Source organism: Hypanus sabinus, chromosome 12 (assembly GCF_030144855.1).
Source record: "Hypanus sabinus isolate sHypSab1 chromosome 12, sHypSab1.hap1, whole genome shotgun sequence".
In the NCBI taxonomy this organism is placed as follows: Eukaryota; Metazoa; Chordata; class Chondrichthyes; order Myliobatiformes; family Dasyatidae; genus Hypanus; species Hypanus sabinus.
The window spans coordinates 8258963-8276248 of NC_082717.1; the positions used below are offsets into that span (position 1 = coordinate 8258963).

A 17286-nucleotide genomic window follows, 5' to 3' on the forward strand; every position below is an offset into this window, starting at 1 on the left:
GGCCCATCTACAACCACTCTTTGCCTTCTGTGGCCAAGCCAGTTCTCGATCCACAAAGCAATGTCCCCTTGGATCTCATGCCTCCTTACTTTCTCAATAAGCCTGGCATTGGGGTACCTTATCAAATGCCTTGCTAAAATCCATACACACTACATCTACTGTTCTTCCTTTATCAATGTGTTTAGTCACATCCTCAAAAAATTCAGTCAGACACATAAGGCATGACCTGCCTTTGACAAAGCCATGCTGACTATTCCTAATCATATTATGCCTTTCCAAATGTTCATAAATCCTGCCTCTCAGGATCTTCTCCATCAACTTACCAACCACTGAAGTAAGACTCACTTGTCTATAATTTCCTGGGCTTTCTTTACCCCCTTTCTTGATTAAGGGAACAACACCCACAACTCTCCAATCCTCTGGAACCTCTCCCATCCCCACTGATGATGCAAAGGTCATTTCTAGAGGCTCAGCAATCTCTTCCCTCGCTTCCTACAGTAGCCTAGGGTACATCTCGACCAGTCGCGGTAACTTATCTAACTTGATGCTTCCAGCACATCCTCTTTCTTAATGTCTATATGGTCAAGCTTTTCAGTCTGCTGTAAGTCATCCCTTCAATCGCCTACATCCTGTTCTGTAGTGAATACTGAAGCAAAGTACTCATTAAGTACCTCCGCTACCTCCTCCAGTTTCATACACACTTTTCCACTGTTACACTTGATTGGTCCTTTTCTCTCACTTCTTATCCTCTTGCTCCTCACGTACTTGTAGAATGCCTTGGGGTCTTCCGTAATTCTGCTCATTAAGGCATCCTCATGGCCCCTTCTGGCTCTCCTAATTTCATTCTTAAGCTCCTTCCTCCTAACCTTATAATTTTCTGAATCTCTATCATTACCTGGTTTTTTGAACCTTTCATGAGCCTTTCTTTTCTTCTTGGCTAGATTTACAACTGCCTTTGTACACTACAGTTTCTGTACCCTACCGTCCTTTCCATCTCATTGGAATGTACCTATGCAGAATGCCACGCAAATATCTCCTGAATATTTGCCACACTTCTGCCGTACATTTCCCTGAGAACATCTGTTCCCAATTTATGCTTCCAAGTTCCTGCCTGATAGCCTCATATTTCCCCTTACTCCAATTAAACACTTCCCTAACTTGTCTGTTCCTATCCCTCTCCAGTGCTATGGTAAAGGAGATAGAATTGTGATCACTATCTCCAAAGTGCTCTCCCACTGAGAGATCTGACACTGACCAGGTTTATTTCCCAAAACCAGATCAAGTACAGTCTCTCCTCTTGTCTACATACTGTGTCAGGAAACCTTCCTGAACACACCTCACAAATTCCACCCCATCTAAACCCCTTGCTCTAGTGAGATGCCAATCAATATTGGGGAAATTAAAATCTCCCATTACAACAACCCTGTTATTACTGCACTGTTCCAGAATCTGTCTCCCTATCTGCTCCTCGATGTCCCTGTTGCTATTGGGTGGTCTATAAAAAACACCCAGTAAAGTTATGGATCCCTTCCTGCTTCTAACTTCCACCCACAGGGACTCCGTAGACAATCCCTCCATGACTTCCTTCTTTTCTACAGCTGTGACACTATCACTGATCAGCAGTGCCGTGTCCTCACCGCTTGCCACCCTCCCTGTCCTTTCTGAAACATCTAAGTAGTCATTGCTGCCCCTGAGCCATCCAAGTCTCTGTAATGGCCACAACATCATAGCTCCAAGTACTGATCCACGTTCTAGGCTCATCTGCTTTGTTCATGATGCTTCTTGCATTAAAATAGACACATCTCAAATGATCTCTTCAAGAGCGTATCTCTTCTCTATCACCTGCCTATCCTCCCTCTCACACTCTACAAGCTTTCTCTATTTGTGAGCCAACCGCCCCTTCCTCTGTCTCTTCAGTTCAGTTCCCATTCCCCAGCAATTCTAGTTTAAATTCCCCGCCAGGATATTAGTCCCCCTCGGATTCAAGTGCAACCCGTCCTTTTTGTACAAACCACTGCCCCAGAAGAGGTCCCAATGATCCAGAAATTTGAATCCCTGCCCCCTACTCCAATCCCTCAGCCACGCATTTATCCTCCACTTCACTCTATACCTATATTCACCGTCACATGGCACAGGCAGTAATCCCGAGGTTACTACCTTTGAGGTCCTGCTTCTCAACTCCCTTCCTAACTCCCTGTTTTCAGGACTTCTTTCCTTTCCCTGCCTCTGCCATTGGTACCAATATGTACCACAACCTCTGGCTGTTCTTCTTCCCACTTCAGGATATTGTGGAGGCAATCAAAAACATCCCAGACCCTGGCAGCTGGGAAGCAAACTTCCTTCCGGCTTCCACAGAATCGTCTGCTTAACCCCCTAACTCTAGAGTCCCCTATCACTGCTGCCATCCTCTTCCTTTCCCTACCCTTCTGAGCCACAGGGCCAGACTCTGTGCCAGAGGTGCAGCCACTGTTGCTTCCCTCACGTAGGCTGCTCTCCCCCAACAATACTCAAACAGGAGTACTTACTGTTAAGGGGGACAGCCACAGGGGTGCTCTCTGGCCCCTGACTCCTGCCCTTCCCTCTCCTGACTGTTACCCACTTACCCGTCCTCCCGAGGCCCCGGCGTGACTACTTACCTATCGCTCCTCTCTAACATCTCCTCACTCTCCCACACCAGGCGAAGGTCATCGAGCTGCATCTCTAGTTCCCTAACCCTGTCTCTAAGGAGTTGCATCTAAATGTACGTGGTGTAGGTGTGGCTGTCTGGGAGGTTGTGAGTCTCCTGGACATCCCATGTCCAACACCCAGTACAGAACACAGGCCTCGTAAATGTACTTCCTATTCCTATTCTTCACAAGTAACCTACTTTGCCTCGACCCATTATCACCAAAGCCCTCCTATTCTGACTCCCTCTACTCTGATGCCTGCTCCTCCAATGTCTGCTCTATAAAGCTGTCTTCCTTTTAAATGCTTCCCACTGGTCTAACTCTCTGACGTTCACGTGCCTGCACAGTTGTCCCTCGATCAAACCGCTGAAGAAAAAATGCTCTCCTTTCAAATTCATCCTGCCGGTCTAACTCGCTGACACCCACGCGCCTGCGCAGTCGTGCCTTGAACTAGATAACCTCAAGCTGGATTCTGTCTGCCACATCATTATCCTGTGTGCATCCCATGAAGCCACTCACATAACAAGTTAGTTTCATAACATCAGCAATTTCAAGTTCCCGGGTGTTAATCTCTCTGAGGATCTAACCTGGTCCCAGCATATCAATGCAACTATAAAGAAAGCAAGACATCAGCTATATTTCATTAGGACTTTGAAGAGATTTGGTATGTCACCAAAAACACTCAGAACTTTCTGCAGATGTACTGACGAGAGCCTTCTGACCAGCTCAACCTCTCTCTGGTATGGGAGACGAACGCACAGGATCGAAGCAAGCTGCAGAGAGCAGTATGCTCATTCAGCTCTATCATGGGTACTAGCCTCCATAGTACCTTAAGATATAGGAGCAGAAGTGGGCCATTCGGTCCATTGAGTCTGCTCCGCCATTCCATCATGGGCTGATCCAATTCTTCCAGTCATCCCCACTCCCCTGACTTTACCCCATACCCTTTGATGCCCTGGCTAATCAAGAACCTATCTATCTCTGCCTTAAATACACCCAATGATTTGGCCTCCACAGCCACTCGTAGCTAAAAATTCCACAGATTTACCACCCTCTGACTAAAGTAATTTCTCTGCATCTCAGTTCTAAATGGACGTCTTTCAATCCTGAAGTTGTGCCCTCTTGTCCTAGACTACCCTAACATGGGAAATAGCTTTACAATATTTAATTGGTTCAGGCTTCTTAACATTCAGAATATTTCTGTGAGATCCCCCCTCATTTTCCTGAACTCCAGGGAATACAACCCAAGAGCTGCCAGATGTTCGTCATACAGTAACCCTTTCATTCCTGGAATCATTCTCGTGAATCTTCTCTGAACCCTCTCTAATGTCAGTACATCCTTTCTAAAATAAGGAGTCAAAACTGTACACAATACTCCAAGTGTGGTCTCACGAGTGCCTTATAGAGCCTCAACATCACATCCCTGCTCTTATATTCTATACCTCTAGAAACGAATGCCAACATTGCATTCACCTTCTTCACCACCGACTCAACCTGGAGGTTAAGCTTTAGAATATCCTGCACAAGGACTTCCAAGTCCCTTTGCATCTCTGCATTTTGAATTCTTTCCCTATCTAAATAATAGTCTGCCCATTTATTTCTTCCACCAAAGTGCATAACCATACACTTTCCTACATTATATTTCGTTTGCCACTTCTTTGTCCATTCCCCTACACTGCCTAAGTCTCTCTGTAGGATCTCTGTTTCCTCAACACTACCTGCTCCTTTGTATCATTGGCAAATTTAGCCACAAATCCATTAATACCATAGTCCAAATCATTGACACGTGTGCATCCAGGACGCTTTCAGGGAGTGGTGGCTCAGAAAGGCGACATCCATCATTAAGGACCCCCATCACCCAGGGCATGCCCTCTTCCCATTGATACCATCAGGAGTGATGTAAAGAAGCCTAAAGGTACACACTCAATGAACTGGGGACAGCTTCTTCTACTTTGCCATCTGATTTCTGAATGGGCATTGGACCCATGAATATTTCAATAAAGAACAGAGCATCTGAGAGAAAGGGGAGAGGGAGAGGCAGAAGTTGAGGGAAGAGAGAAAAAGAGAGAGGGGGAGAGAGAAAGAGAGAGGAGGAGAAAGGAGGAGAGGGGAGAAATAAAGGAGAGTTAGAGAGTAAGGGGAGAGGAAGAAAGAGAGAGAGAGAAAGGGGAAAATGGAAAAGAGAGAGGCAGAGGGGAGGGAAGAAAGAAAAAAAGGAAAAATAGAAAGAAACAGAGAGGAGGAGGTGAAGGGGAGGGAGAGACAGACAGACAGAAAGAGTGAGAGAGAGAGATAGAGTAAGTGAGAGAGAAAGAGTGGGGGTAGAGGCGAGAGGGGGTTGATTGTGGTGTATGAGAGAGAGAGATAGAGAGGGAAGACAGAGAGAGAGAAACAGAGAGTGGGAGACAGACAGAGAGGAAGGGGAGGAGAGTGAGAGAGAGAGGGGGGGAGATTGAAAGACAGAAGGGAAATGGAAAAGAAAGATGTAGAAGGGAAGGGAATAAAGAAAAAGAAAGGAAGAGAGTGAGGGAAAGGACAGGAGAGGAGGAAGGAGGGGAGGAAGAGAGAAAGAAAGAAAACAGAGAGGGGGAAAGAGGGGGGAGGGAGAGAGATGGGGAGGGACAGAAGACAGAAAGAGAGAAGGGGACAGAGGGGGAAAGGGAGAGAGCGAGAGGGTAGAGTGTGTGTGAGAGAGAGGGGGAGAGAGAGGGGGAAGGAGAGAGAGAGAGGGTAGAGAGTGTGTGTGTGAGAGAGGGGGAGAGAGGGTAGAGAGTGTATGTGAGAGAGAGGGGGAGGGAGAGAGAGGGTAGAGAGTGTATGTGAGAGAGGGGGAGAGAGAGAGAGAGAGGGGAGGGAGAGAGAGGGGGTAGAGAGTGTATGTGAGAGAGAGAGAGAGAGGGGAGAGAGAGGGGGTAGAGAGTGTGTGTGAGAGAGAGGAGGGAGAAAGGGGGAGAGAGAGAGGGTAGAGAGTGTCTGTGAGAGAGAGGGGAGAGAGAGGGGGAGGGAGAAAGAGAGGATGGAGAGTGTGTATGAGAGAGGGGGAGAGAGAGGGGGTAGAGAGCGTGTGTATGAGAGAGGGGGAGAGAGAGGGGGTAGAGAGTGTGTGTGAGAGAGAGGGGGGAGAGAGGGCAAGACTGTGGAGGATTACAGGAAAGAGAGAAATAGAGATTGAGAGAGTGGGGAGACGGGGGGGGGGGAGAGTGGGAAAGGACATTGGATAAGAAATTCAGAAAGAGAAGTGAGCAGAGAAATGGGAGATCCGCCACAAGACAAAAAATGAAGCAGAGAGATCAAGAATAAGAGTGAGAGGAGTGAGCTGGAAACAGAGCAAATGTGGAATTTGACGAGAAGTGAGAGGAAGAGGGAGAGGTGAATGGGCAGCCAGAGAGTTAGTGTAAAATGGCAGCGTAGGACTGAAGAGGGGAGAATGTGTGTGAGAGAACAGGAGGATGAATGAAAGAACAGGATAGAATGATAAACAGTGTCAGGGAATAGAGTAAATAAGGACAAAAGAGAAATAGACAAAAGGGTCTTCACAACACAGTTGAAACTCTTGAATCAAAACGATAAAGCAAGATTATTTCTCATCCCTTTAGCCTACTCATAAAGATAAAATGTGTGCATCTTACCCATGAAAGCATTATGCAGCTCCTGGATCTGTAAGATGGCTGTAGTATTGTTGTAAATCATTGTTAACTACGGAGATGGTCCCTCCAAGTAGCTCGAGGACTGAGCACAAGACAAGCAGCCGTGAAGTGGTCACCCCTCTCTCACAGAATAAAATGTTTCTTTTTGAAAATTCCTTTGCACCGGTCAGTGAAGTGGAAACGGTTCTGTGTCAGACTTCCTGCTTTTGTACTTCAATTTGTATCTGGCTCCTTATCAGCACACAACACCAATGTCAGTGAATGAAGCTGTTTCCTCACCACCATTTCCTAGAATAGAAATGCAGACAGGATGGATGGAAAGGGATAAAATATCGAGGTGAAGTGGCTTTTTCCACCAACTGTTCAGTAAACAGGCCAAACATGTGCATGGGGTGTTAGTATCAATACTCAGGTGGCTGCAGCTGACCATGAATTTCCCAGTCAGATGGCATCTTGGGAGAGTTCCACCCTTAGCCATTGTGAGAGCTGAGAACAGCAGAGAAAATTAAATGAATGGGAAATAGAAAATGAAGATCGATACCAGCACTGAATAAATAGGATTAAAGTCAAATTTATTATCAAAGTGTGTATATGTTACCATATGCTACCTTGAGAGTCATTTTCTTGAAGGTATTTGTAGAAAAACAAAGAAATACAGTAGATTTTATGAAAAACTATTATAAAAGCTGAAAACAACTGACATGCAAAACAATTCAAATTGTGCAAATAAAATAAATAAATAAGGAATACTGAGAACACGAATTGCAGAGACCTTGAAGGTGAGCCTGCAGGTTGTGGAATCAGTTCAGTGTTGAGGTGAGTGAAGTTATCCACACTGGTTCAGGAGTCTCATGGTTTTAGGGTAATAATTGCTCCTGAACCTGGTAGTGTGGGTCCTGAGGCTCATGTACCTCCTTCCTGACGGCAGCAGTGAGAAGAGTGCACGGCCTGGGTGGTGGGGGTCTTTGGCGATGGATGCTGCTTTTCCTGCAGCAGCACTTCTTGTAAATGTGCTCAATTGTGGCAATAGTTTTGCCCGTGGTGGACTGGGCTGTATTTTTGTGTTTCCGTACCAGGCCATGTCGCAACCGGTCAGGATACTCTCCACTGTCCATCTATAGAAGTTTGTCAAAGTTTTACAAGACATGGCAAATCTGCACAAACCTCAAAGAAAATAGAGGCACTGTTGTGCCTTCTTTTTAATGGCACTTATGTGCTGGTCCAAGGACACCTCTGAAATAACAACACCAAGGAATTTAAAGTCACTGACCCTCTCCACCTCCAGACCCCTAACGAGGCTTGATTCATGGACCCCAGCTTTCTTCTTCTGGAGGTTAATACTCAGTTCTTTGGTTTTGCTGACGTTGAGTAAGAGGTTGTTGTTGTAGCACCATTCAACCAGATTTTCAATCTTGTTTCTGTATGTTGCTTCATCACCAACTTTTCACACAATAATACAACAGTTAGACCATAAGGTATAGGAACAGAATTAGGCCGTTCGGCCCATTGAATCTGCTCTGCTGTTTCATTGTGACTGATCGATTTCCCTCTCAACCCCATTCTCCTGACTTCTCCCCACAACCTTTCACACCCTGACTAATCAAGAACCTATCAACCTCAACCTTAACTACACCTGGCCTTCACAACTACTTGAAGCAACAAATTCCACAGATTCACCACCCTCTGACTAAACCAATTCCTCCTCATCTCTGTTCTAAATGGACTTCCTTCTATTTTGAGGTTGTGTCCTAGACACTCCTACAAAAGGAAACACCCTCTTCGCTTTCACTCTGTCTTGGCCTTTCCACATCCGATAGGTTTCCGTGAGATCCCCACTCATTCTTCTAAATTCCACCGTACAGGCCCAGAGCTCTATCGCTGTTCGTTTATTAACCCTGTCATTCCTGAATAATTCTCGTGGACCTGCTCTGAACCCTTGCCAATGTCAGCACATTTATTCTTAAATAAGGGGCCCAAGGCTTCTCACGGAAACACCAGATGAGTCCTCCAGTGACATGGGAGTGTACTGAAATTGGGTGGAGTTTTGTACATTCCAGCTGTGACCCTGTCGGTTTTCCAGGCTCTCTCCTGTTTCCTCTTCGTTCTCCAGTCACGCTGGGAGATTATGTGTCACTACAAAGCTGCTACCTCACACCTTCAGTGACCGTGAGATCTGGTGTCTGCCCTGTGTAGTCTGAGTGTTCTTGACAGGAGTCCAGTGATGGTCTATATATGGAGAGAGAGAGAGGGAGAGAGATGGAGAGAGAGAGAGGGAGAGAGAAAGAGTGAGTCAGGAGAGGGAGAGAGAGTGAGTGAGAGAGATAGTGAGAGAGATATATAGAGAGAGTGAGCAAGAGGGAGAGGGAGAGAGAGATGGAGAAAGAGTGAGTGAGAAGGAGAGGGAGAGAGAGTTAGTGAGAGAGATAGAGAGAGAGAGAGAGAGTGTGAGAGAGGGCGAGATTGAAAGAGAGAGAGAGAGAGAGAGAAATATATTTATATTTTTATATATATATAAATCTAAAGCCTGTCGTGGAGTCTGGCGGTGCCTGTTCCATTGTCAGTGTGGCTCACATATCCCGCTCTCAGAGGCCGGAAGACAGGAAACCCACAAACTGATAACTTGCAACATTCCTCAGGCCTTCATTGCCTGGATTCCAACTGGGTTTGCCCACTGACCAAAATCAGTATTAAAGTTTCAAAGTAAATTTTACTATCAATGTACATAATTGTCACCATATACTACCCTAAGATTCATTTTCCTACAAGACTACTCAGCAAATCAGAGCAGTGGACAGCCAGAGGCTATTAACCAGGGCTGAAATGGCTAACACGAGGGGGCAGTTTTAAGGTGCTTGGAAGTAGGTACAAGGGGGATGTTAGAGGTAAATTTTTCACACAGAGAGTGGTGGGTGTGTGGAATGCTCTGCCAGTGACAGTGGCAGAGGCAGATACAAAAGGGTCTTTTGAGAGACTCTTAGACAAATACCTGCTTAGAAAAATAGAGGGCTATGTGGTAAGGTAGTTCTAGGCATTTTCTAGAGTAGGTTACATGGTCGGCACAACATTGTGGGCCAAATGGCCTGCAATGCGCTGTAGATTTTTATGATTCTATAAATCTATAGATCAGTAACTATAACAGGATCATGCAGAGAGCAGGAGACAACAGACTGTGCCAATACAAATATAAATAAATAGCAATAAATAATGAGAACATGAGATAAAGAGTCCTTAAAGTCGGATCATTGGTTGTGGGAGCATTTCAATGATGGGGCAAGTAAAGTTGAGTGTAATTATCCACTTTTGCTCAAGAGGCTCTTGGCTGTGGAAGCTGGTGGTGCGAGTCTGTATTAATCTCTGCCGTGCCTGGGTGGTGAGGATAAAGTGAAGTTGGAAAAGTTTATTATCAGAATACATACGTGTCACCACATACAACCCTGAGATTCTTTTTCTGTGGGTGTACTCAACAAATCTATAAACATTAGCTATAAACTGTAAACACCAGAAACTGTTAACTGTAAACAAATTGTGCAAATGCAGATATAAATAAATAGCTATAAGTAATGAGCATGTGAGGTGAGGGCCTCCGTCGCTCAGAGTTGATATTGCGTCCCAGTTGTCTAGATACGCAAGCCAGGTCAGTCCGATAGGGAGAGAAAGCTGTTGCCCATGTAGTAAGCTCCCCCTCTCCACGCAGCTGATGAACCCAAAGGAACGGCAGAGAATAATATGGTTTGGTACCAGCAGCATCGTGGGAGTTGCCAGTCAGCATTGAAATTCAATGTAGGACCGCGTTAGGGACTACAACTCCAGATTTTTCCCTCAGGGTTTACTCTCAATGCCTTCTCCGTGAGTGAGTATTGGCACAAGGCAGTAAACGTTTGAGATCAGTTTTCCTTCTCCTAGATGAGCTGTCAACCATGGATGATGACTGATTTTAAAGCACCAGTAACCCGCCTTTGCCACTTCTGCTGTCGGTAGAAACAGTTCTACCAGGCTTGGCCACTAAGCCACACGAGAAGGCCAGGAGCTGGACTTGGTCGTCAGAGGCTGTTTGAGACACACGCTGCTGGGGACTTATGACCAATACCACCCTCACCCTGGCAATAACGACTTAAAGGAACCATGATGCATGAAGTTACAATATAACAGAGTCCTTAAATGAGGGTAGTTATCCCCTTTTGTTTAGGAGCCTGAGAGCTGAGTGGTGGTAACTGGTGCTCTGAATCCTAAAGCGTGTTTTACTTTCTACCTGACAGCAGCAGTGAGAAACATGGCCTGGGTGGTGAGGATCTTTGATGATGCATGCTGCTTTGTACTCAGTGCTTGGGAGGGCCTCACACTTCACACAAGTCAAATCCACCACCTTTTGTAGGATTTTCTGTGCAACGGCATTGGTGTTTCCATACCAAGCTGTGTGCAGTATGCAGACAACCGTGCTCTTGTGGCCCAAACGCCAGAGGATCTACAGACTGTCCTTGCCGTGGCGGTGAGAGCGTACAGCGGGATGGGGCTGACCGTCAATACCACCAAAACAGAAGTGGTTTCCCAATGGAGTACTAGAGTCTCACCCACCCTACCTGCCGTCACTGTTGGTGATGAAAAGCTGTCAGTAGTGCCATCTTTCAAATATCTGGGCAGCATTCTCTCTGAGGATAGCGGCATTGACAATGACATCCAGAGCCGCATTAAACAGGCATCAGCTGCCTTTGGGAGACTTCAGCGTAGAGTCTTTCAGAACAGGAGCCTTCGTCCCTCCACAAAGGTCACTGTGTACCAAGCGGTCTGTGTCACCACCCTCCTTTACAGCTGTGAAGCTTGGGTAACCTACAGCCGCCACATCAAGTCCTTGGAGCACTTCCACATAAGCTGCCTTCAGCACATCCTGGGAATTACCTGGCGTGAGCGGGTGCCTCACACTGAAATACTTGTAAAGACCAACTGCAGAAGTATTGAGGCCATGATCACCCAGCGTCAGCTGCAGTGGCTGGGGCACGTGATAAGGATGCCCCCATTTCGGCTACCCCGCAGAGTGTGATATGGCCAGCTACATCATGGTCGACACTCAGCTGGAGGGCCAAAGAAACGCTATAGGGATCAGATGAAGAATGCTTTAAGGAAGTGCAAGATCAGACCTGAGGACCTGGGGGATGTTGCTGCTGACCGTAACACTTGGCGACAGCTGTGTAGAGACAGCGTTTGTATTCTGGAGATGGAAAGAACAACCAGCAGACAGTAGAAGAGAGCCAGGAGAAATGCAGCCATGGTTGCCATCACTACCACCACCACCACATATACATGTCCCACCTGCAACAGAGCTTGTGGGTCCAGGATAGGACTGTATGGTCATCAAAGATCTCACCGTTAAAGGAGTGGACGCTGTCATTGGATTCCGATGGACAACCAAGGAAGTAAAGAGAGTGATGCAACCAGTCAAAACACTCCTAAAACTAACGCCGTCACTGCGACTCGAAAGCAGTAACCTGAGACTAAATTAATACCGTCCTTGGACAGAGTCTGTCTGAACCACGTCCACGTTCCCGGAACGTGGACTGAGGGAACCAGGGAGCTTCTGCTTCGATGAAGACTTGACAACACTGAAGCAAAAGGAAGGGAGTTACAGTGAATAAAGTCATAAAGAAACCCTGATTGGCTGGAATATGCGCATTCTCGCGGGTGTGATTACTGTCTTCTTTCAGCTGCCCGCCTGCGTGAGCCCAGGTTGTGGCCGTACTTGTGGTTCTTCATCAGTACTCCAGCTTCCAGCCACACCCCAAGTACAATACCGTGCGAAAGGCTTAGTCACACGTACATAGATAGGATGCCTCAGACTTCAGCACAGGTCCAGAGTAATTCTATCTTTTGCACTGTAGTACTGCCACAAAAAAATACAAATGTCATGACATATGAGAGTGATGATCCAATGATGGACTCACTTCATTTATCCTCTTCTGCTTGTCGAATGATTGCGTTTCTCACATTAATGGCTAGAAGATCTATTTTGTTGAATTGGAAAGTAATTAATCCTCCTACCGTATTTCATTGGTTTTCTCAAACTATGTTATGTCTAAATTTAGAAAAAAGTGTTGTATTCAATACTTCTATTAAATTTGAAAAGATATGGAGACCATTTATTCAACATTTTCATATGATGTAATATGACCCTGTTCCAAGCCTATTTGTTTTTCCAGTTTTGTTTTTATATATGTTGAGAGGATCGCAGTTGACGACACTGATGATTTTGTATTTTTGTGAGATATTATAACAGCTCTTTTTTATCTATTTTTTCTTTTTCTCTTTTTTGTTTTTTTTCTTATTAGTTATTAGATTATTAGATTTTTTTGCATAATTTTCTTTCTTTTTTTTCTGTGTTTTTTAATATATTATGATATACCTAGGTTTGCCTTGTTTATTTGTAAATTGTATCGTCCATAATTTGGGAATACTCATTTATACTGTAACCATTGCTTATGTATTCTTTCATGTTCAGTTGAAATGTGTATGTTTGTAATCCCATTATCTATGTATCAATATTATTTTGTTGATATTAATAATAATAATAAAAAGATTGAAAAAGAAAGAAAGAGAGTCGTGATAAACCTGATTCTGATACAGGTCTCTAGCACGGACTGAGACGGAAAGGGACAAGGGAGAGGGGAGGCACTAGAGACATACGTATTCTATAATGATCAATAAAACTATTGATCAAAATCAGATGATTTTGCTTGAGTGTCACTACAACAGCATCACCTTCCACCCCGGCACCCCTCACCTTCACCTACCCACATGTGGTGCTCTACCTTCACCATTCCCAACAACCTTTGCTCCCACCAGATTTACAAACTCATTCTCTGCTTCACTTTGACAAATACAGTACTGTGTAGCAGTCTGAGGCACCCTAACTATATATATGTGCCTAAGACTTTTGCATGTGTGGGTTGATAGGATTGTAGGTGAAATGAAACTTCGTTTAGGCCACACTTGGAGTACTGTGTGCAGTTCTGTTTGCCCCATTACAGGAAAGATGAGGAGGCTTTGGACGTTTTAGGAACAGTTTTCTCCCCTCCACCATCAGATTTCTGAATGGACAATGACCCCATGTTCACTACCTCACTATTTTTTCCTCTCTTTTTGCACAACTTGTTATTTCTTCCTGTATTCCTGATTATAACTTATACCGTATTTTATGTAGTTCTCTGCCTGGCTGCCGCAAAATTCTGGAATGGTGAGATGGACTGTTGGCCTCACTTCTTTATGATCTTGCACCTTACTGGCTGTCTACAAAGGTCAAGGACGTCTACTTGTAACAGAGATGAGGAGGAATTTTCTTAGTCAGAGGGCGGTGAATCTTTGGAATTAATTGCCACTGACAGCTGTGGAGGCCAAGTCCTTGGGTATATTTAAAGTTGAAGTTCATAGTTTCTTGATCAGTCAGGGTGTCAAATGTTATGGGAAGAGGGCAGGAGATTGGGTTTGAGAAGGATATAAATCAGCTGGGGTGGAATGGCACATCAGACTCAATGGGCTAAATCTGCTAAATGTCTTCTGGTTTTATGTTCTATGTTCTTAACTTACCAACCTCCCTTCAATGCCATTGCAATTTTCCAACAGAATCCCCGCTGGATTCTGTCGAGGCAGGTCTCAATACAGCCTCAGCTACAATTTTGTGGTGCAGATATGCATCGTGGACTAAGCTAACTGCTCTGTAAGCTGTCCAGATAGTGAAGGATTTATGCATTATCTTGGTGTATATCCAACTGCAGTGGGCTGGCTGCTTTCTGCGCACACAGACCGGAGCTTCTCTCCGAGACACCTGTCAGATCACTGCATGCTACTACCTGCTGGTTAGTGTTTGCCTCTTCTCCTCTGACTTTGACATCCTGAATATCACAGTCTGGGCTTTTCATTACAGCCAGCCGCTGTCTGAACCACAGCATGACGCGGCTAGTCTACTCACTCAACTCAGTCATTATTACTTTGCTAGAATCTCCCCATTAAAGACTGAACTGACCAGGGGTAGTGAAAGATAAAGGGGGTGATCTGCCTGAAGTGCTTCAAATAATGAATGTTTTGTTGCAGTTGGTGCAGGGAGATCTTCCAGCTACTGGAAGACAGAATAGGGTCTGTCCGTATAAGACAATTTCCCAGAACTCCAACAGGGAGTTATTTTTATTTTATTTATTAATTTTAGGCCATAAGACATAGGAGCAGAACTAGGCCATCTGGCCCATTGAGCCTGCTCCGTCCTGGCTAGCTTATTTAGGTAAAGGTATAACAGACCCTTCTGGCCAAAAGAGCCCTGCTGTCCAGAAGCCCACTTACTTACCAGGACAAAACAGAGTGTCCAATCACTGGACAATAGACAGTGACAAATTGTATGTCTTTGGACTGTGGGAGGAAACTGGAGCACTCGGAGGAAATCCGCATGATTCCCAGGGAGATCATCCAAACTTGGCATTAAATGTACCCAATCACTGGCCTCCACAGCCATCAGCAGCAATAAACTTCACAGGTTCACCACACTCTAACTAAAGAAATCCCTCGTCATCTCTGCTATAAATGGATGTCCCTCTATCCTGAGGATGTGCTCTCTGGTCCTGGACTGCTGCAGCATAGGAAACATCCTCTCCATATCTACTCTATCCAGGCCTTTCAAAATAAGATAGGATTCAATGAAATGCCCTCAACACACAAGTTAACCTTTATGGAATCCTGTACAAGGGCTCCCAAGTCCCTTTATGCCTCTGATTTCTGAATTTTCTCCCCGTTTAAAAACTAGTCACACCTTTATTCCTTCTAGCAAAATGCATAACTTCCCTGCACAATTTTCCATCTGCCACTTTTTTGACCTTTCTCCTAATCTGTCTAAGTCCTTCTGCAGACTTCCTGCTTCCTCAGCGCTACATGCCCCTCCACGTATTTTTGTATCATCTGCAAACTCGGCTAACGAACTTTCACATTCCAGCTATATAAAGTCTTGTTTAGGCTGCACTGGGAGTATTGTGTGTCGTTCTGATTGCCCCATTACAGGAAGGACATTGAGAATGTCGAGAGGGTGCAGATGAGGTTCACCAGGATGCTGCCTGGATTAGGCAGTCTGAACTATATAAGAAAAGGTTGGAGAAGCTTGGTTTGTTTTCAGCCGGCTGAGAGGAGACTTAGTTTTTCAAAAGATAAAAATTAGCTTTAATTGTCACATGTACAGCAAAACATTGAAGCATACAGTGAAATGCATCAAATCAAATCGGCAAGGATTGTGCTGGGCATCCTGCAATGTTGCCACGCTTCTGATGGCAACAAAACATGCCGACAACTGACTAACCCTAACCCAAGCAACACACACAAAATGCTGGTGGAACGCAGCAGGCCAGGCAGCGTCTATAGGGAGAAGCACCGTCAATGTTTTGGGCCGAGACCCACTGACAGCGGCAGAAATCAAGGCCCAATCGATGATCACTGGTGACGTAATAGCGTTACGCTACCTTTTTGCAAAACTTAATCGATGGAAGGCATGGTAGTGTTGCGGTTAGCACTACGCTTTACAGTTCCAGCGAGCCGAGCTCAACTCCTGCAGCTGCCTGTTTGTACATTTGCCCCCTGACCATGTTGGTTTCCTCCCACAGTCCAAAGGTGTCCAGGCTGGTAGGTTAATTGGTCACTGTAAGTCATCCCGGGACTAGGCTGGGGTTAAATCGGGAGTTACCGGGCAGCGCGGCATGAAGGGTTGGAAGGAACTGTTCCACACTGTATCTCAATAATCGCAAATGTAAAATGAAATGAAATGATGAGAGGGCAGACAGTCAGAATCTCTTTCTCAGCGTAGAAATGTCAAATATTAGAGGACCTGCATAAGACATGGGAGTAGAATTTGGACATTCGGCCCATCGAGTCTGTTCCACCATTCTATCTTGGCTGATTTATTATCCCTTTCAATCCTATTCTCCTGCCCTTCCTCTGTAGCCTTTGACACTCTTCCAAATCAAGAACCTATCAAGCTCCACTTTAAACATGCCCAATGACTTGGCCTCCACAGCTCTCTGTGGCAATGAATTCCACAGATTCACCACATGTGAGGTGAGAGTAGTAAAATCCAAAGGGGATGTACGGAGCAAAATTTTTACCCAGAGTGGTGGGTGCCTGGAACAGATTGCCGGGGCTGGTGGCGCAGGCATACACGATAGAGGTGCTTAAGAGGCTGTTAGACAAGCAGGTGAATACGCAGGGAATGGAACATGTACAGACAGGAACAAATTAGTTTAATTCAGCATTTTGTTCAAGGAGCATCAGGCTGTCCCTGTGCTGTACTGTTCTGTGTTCTATGTTCTAGGGTGCACTTAGTCCACCTGATGGACTCTCCACATACCATCTCACAAATTGCCTGCCGTTGTTGTAATTGTTAAATTATGGACGCCATGGTAGAATAGCAGTTAGCGGGATGTTATTGCATTCCAGAGTTCTAAGTTCAATTCCGGCGCTGATCTGTAAGGAGTCTTCCTGTGGAAGGTGTTTGTTTTCCCTGGGTGCTCTGGTTTCCTCCCACAAATCCAAACACGCTCGGTGTTTGTTGATATATTGAAATACAGCATGGAATAGGCTCTCCCAGCTTTCTGAGCTGCGTCACCCAGCAATCTCCCTCCCCCACAGCTAACAACATAAGAACATACAAAATAGTAACAGGAGTCCAACATCTGGTTTGTCGAGTCTGCTCCAACATTCAATAAGATCATGGCTGATCCGGCCATGGACTCATTTCCACCTACCTGCCTTTCCCTCATAACCTTTAATTTCCCCTACTTTGCAAAAATCTATCCAACCTTGTCTTAAATATATTTACCAGGTAGCCTCCACAGAGAATTCCACGGAATCACCATTCTCTGGGAAAAGCAGTTCCTCCTCATCTCTGTCCTAAACCTACTACCCCAGATCTTGAGGTTATGTCCCCTAGTTCTAGTCTCACCTATCAACAGAAACAACTT

The 17286-nt window shown here is 45.3% G+C and overlaps 1 protein-coding gene across 1 annotated transcript in view; it reads right to left on the reverse strand.

Annotated features, from left to right (window-relative positions):
- myct1a (myc target 1a) overlaps window positions 1-6491 on the reverse strand; it is a 60158-nt gene extending 53667 nt beyond the window's left edge. The window contains exon 1 of the mRNA XM_059985519.1: window positions 6296-6491. Coding sequence (XP_059841502.1) covers window positions 6296-6356 — 61 coding nt within the window. The 5' untranslated portion in view covers window positions 6357-6491. The remainder of the gene's footprint in view (window positions 1-6295) is intronic.
- Window positions 6492-17286: the final 10795 nt, after the last annotated feature.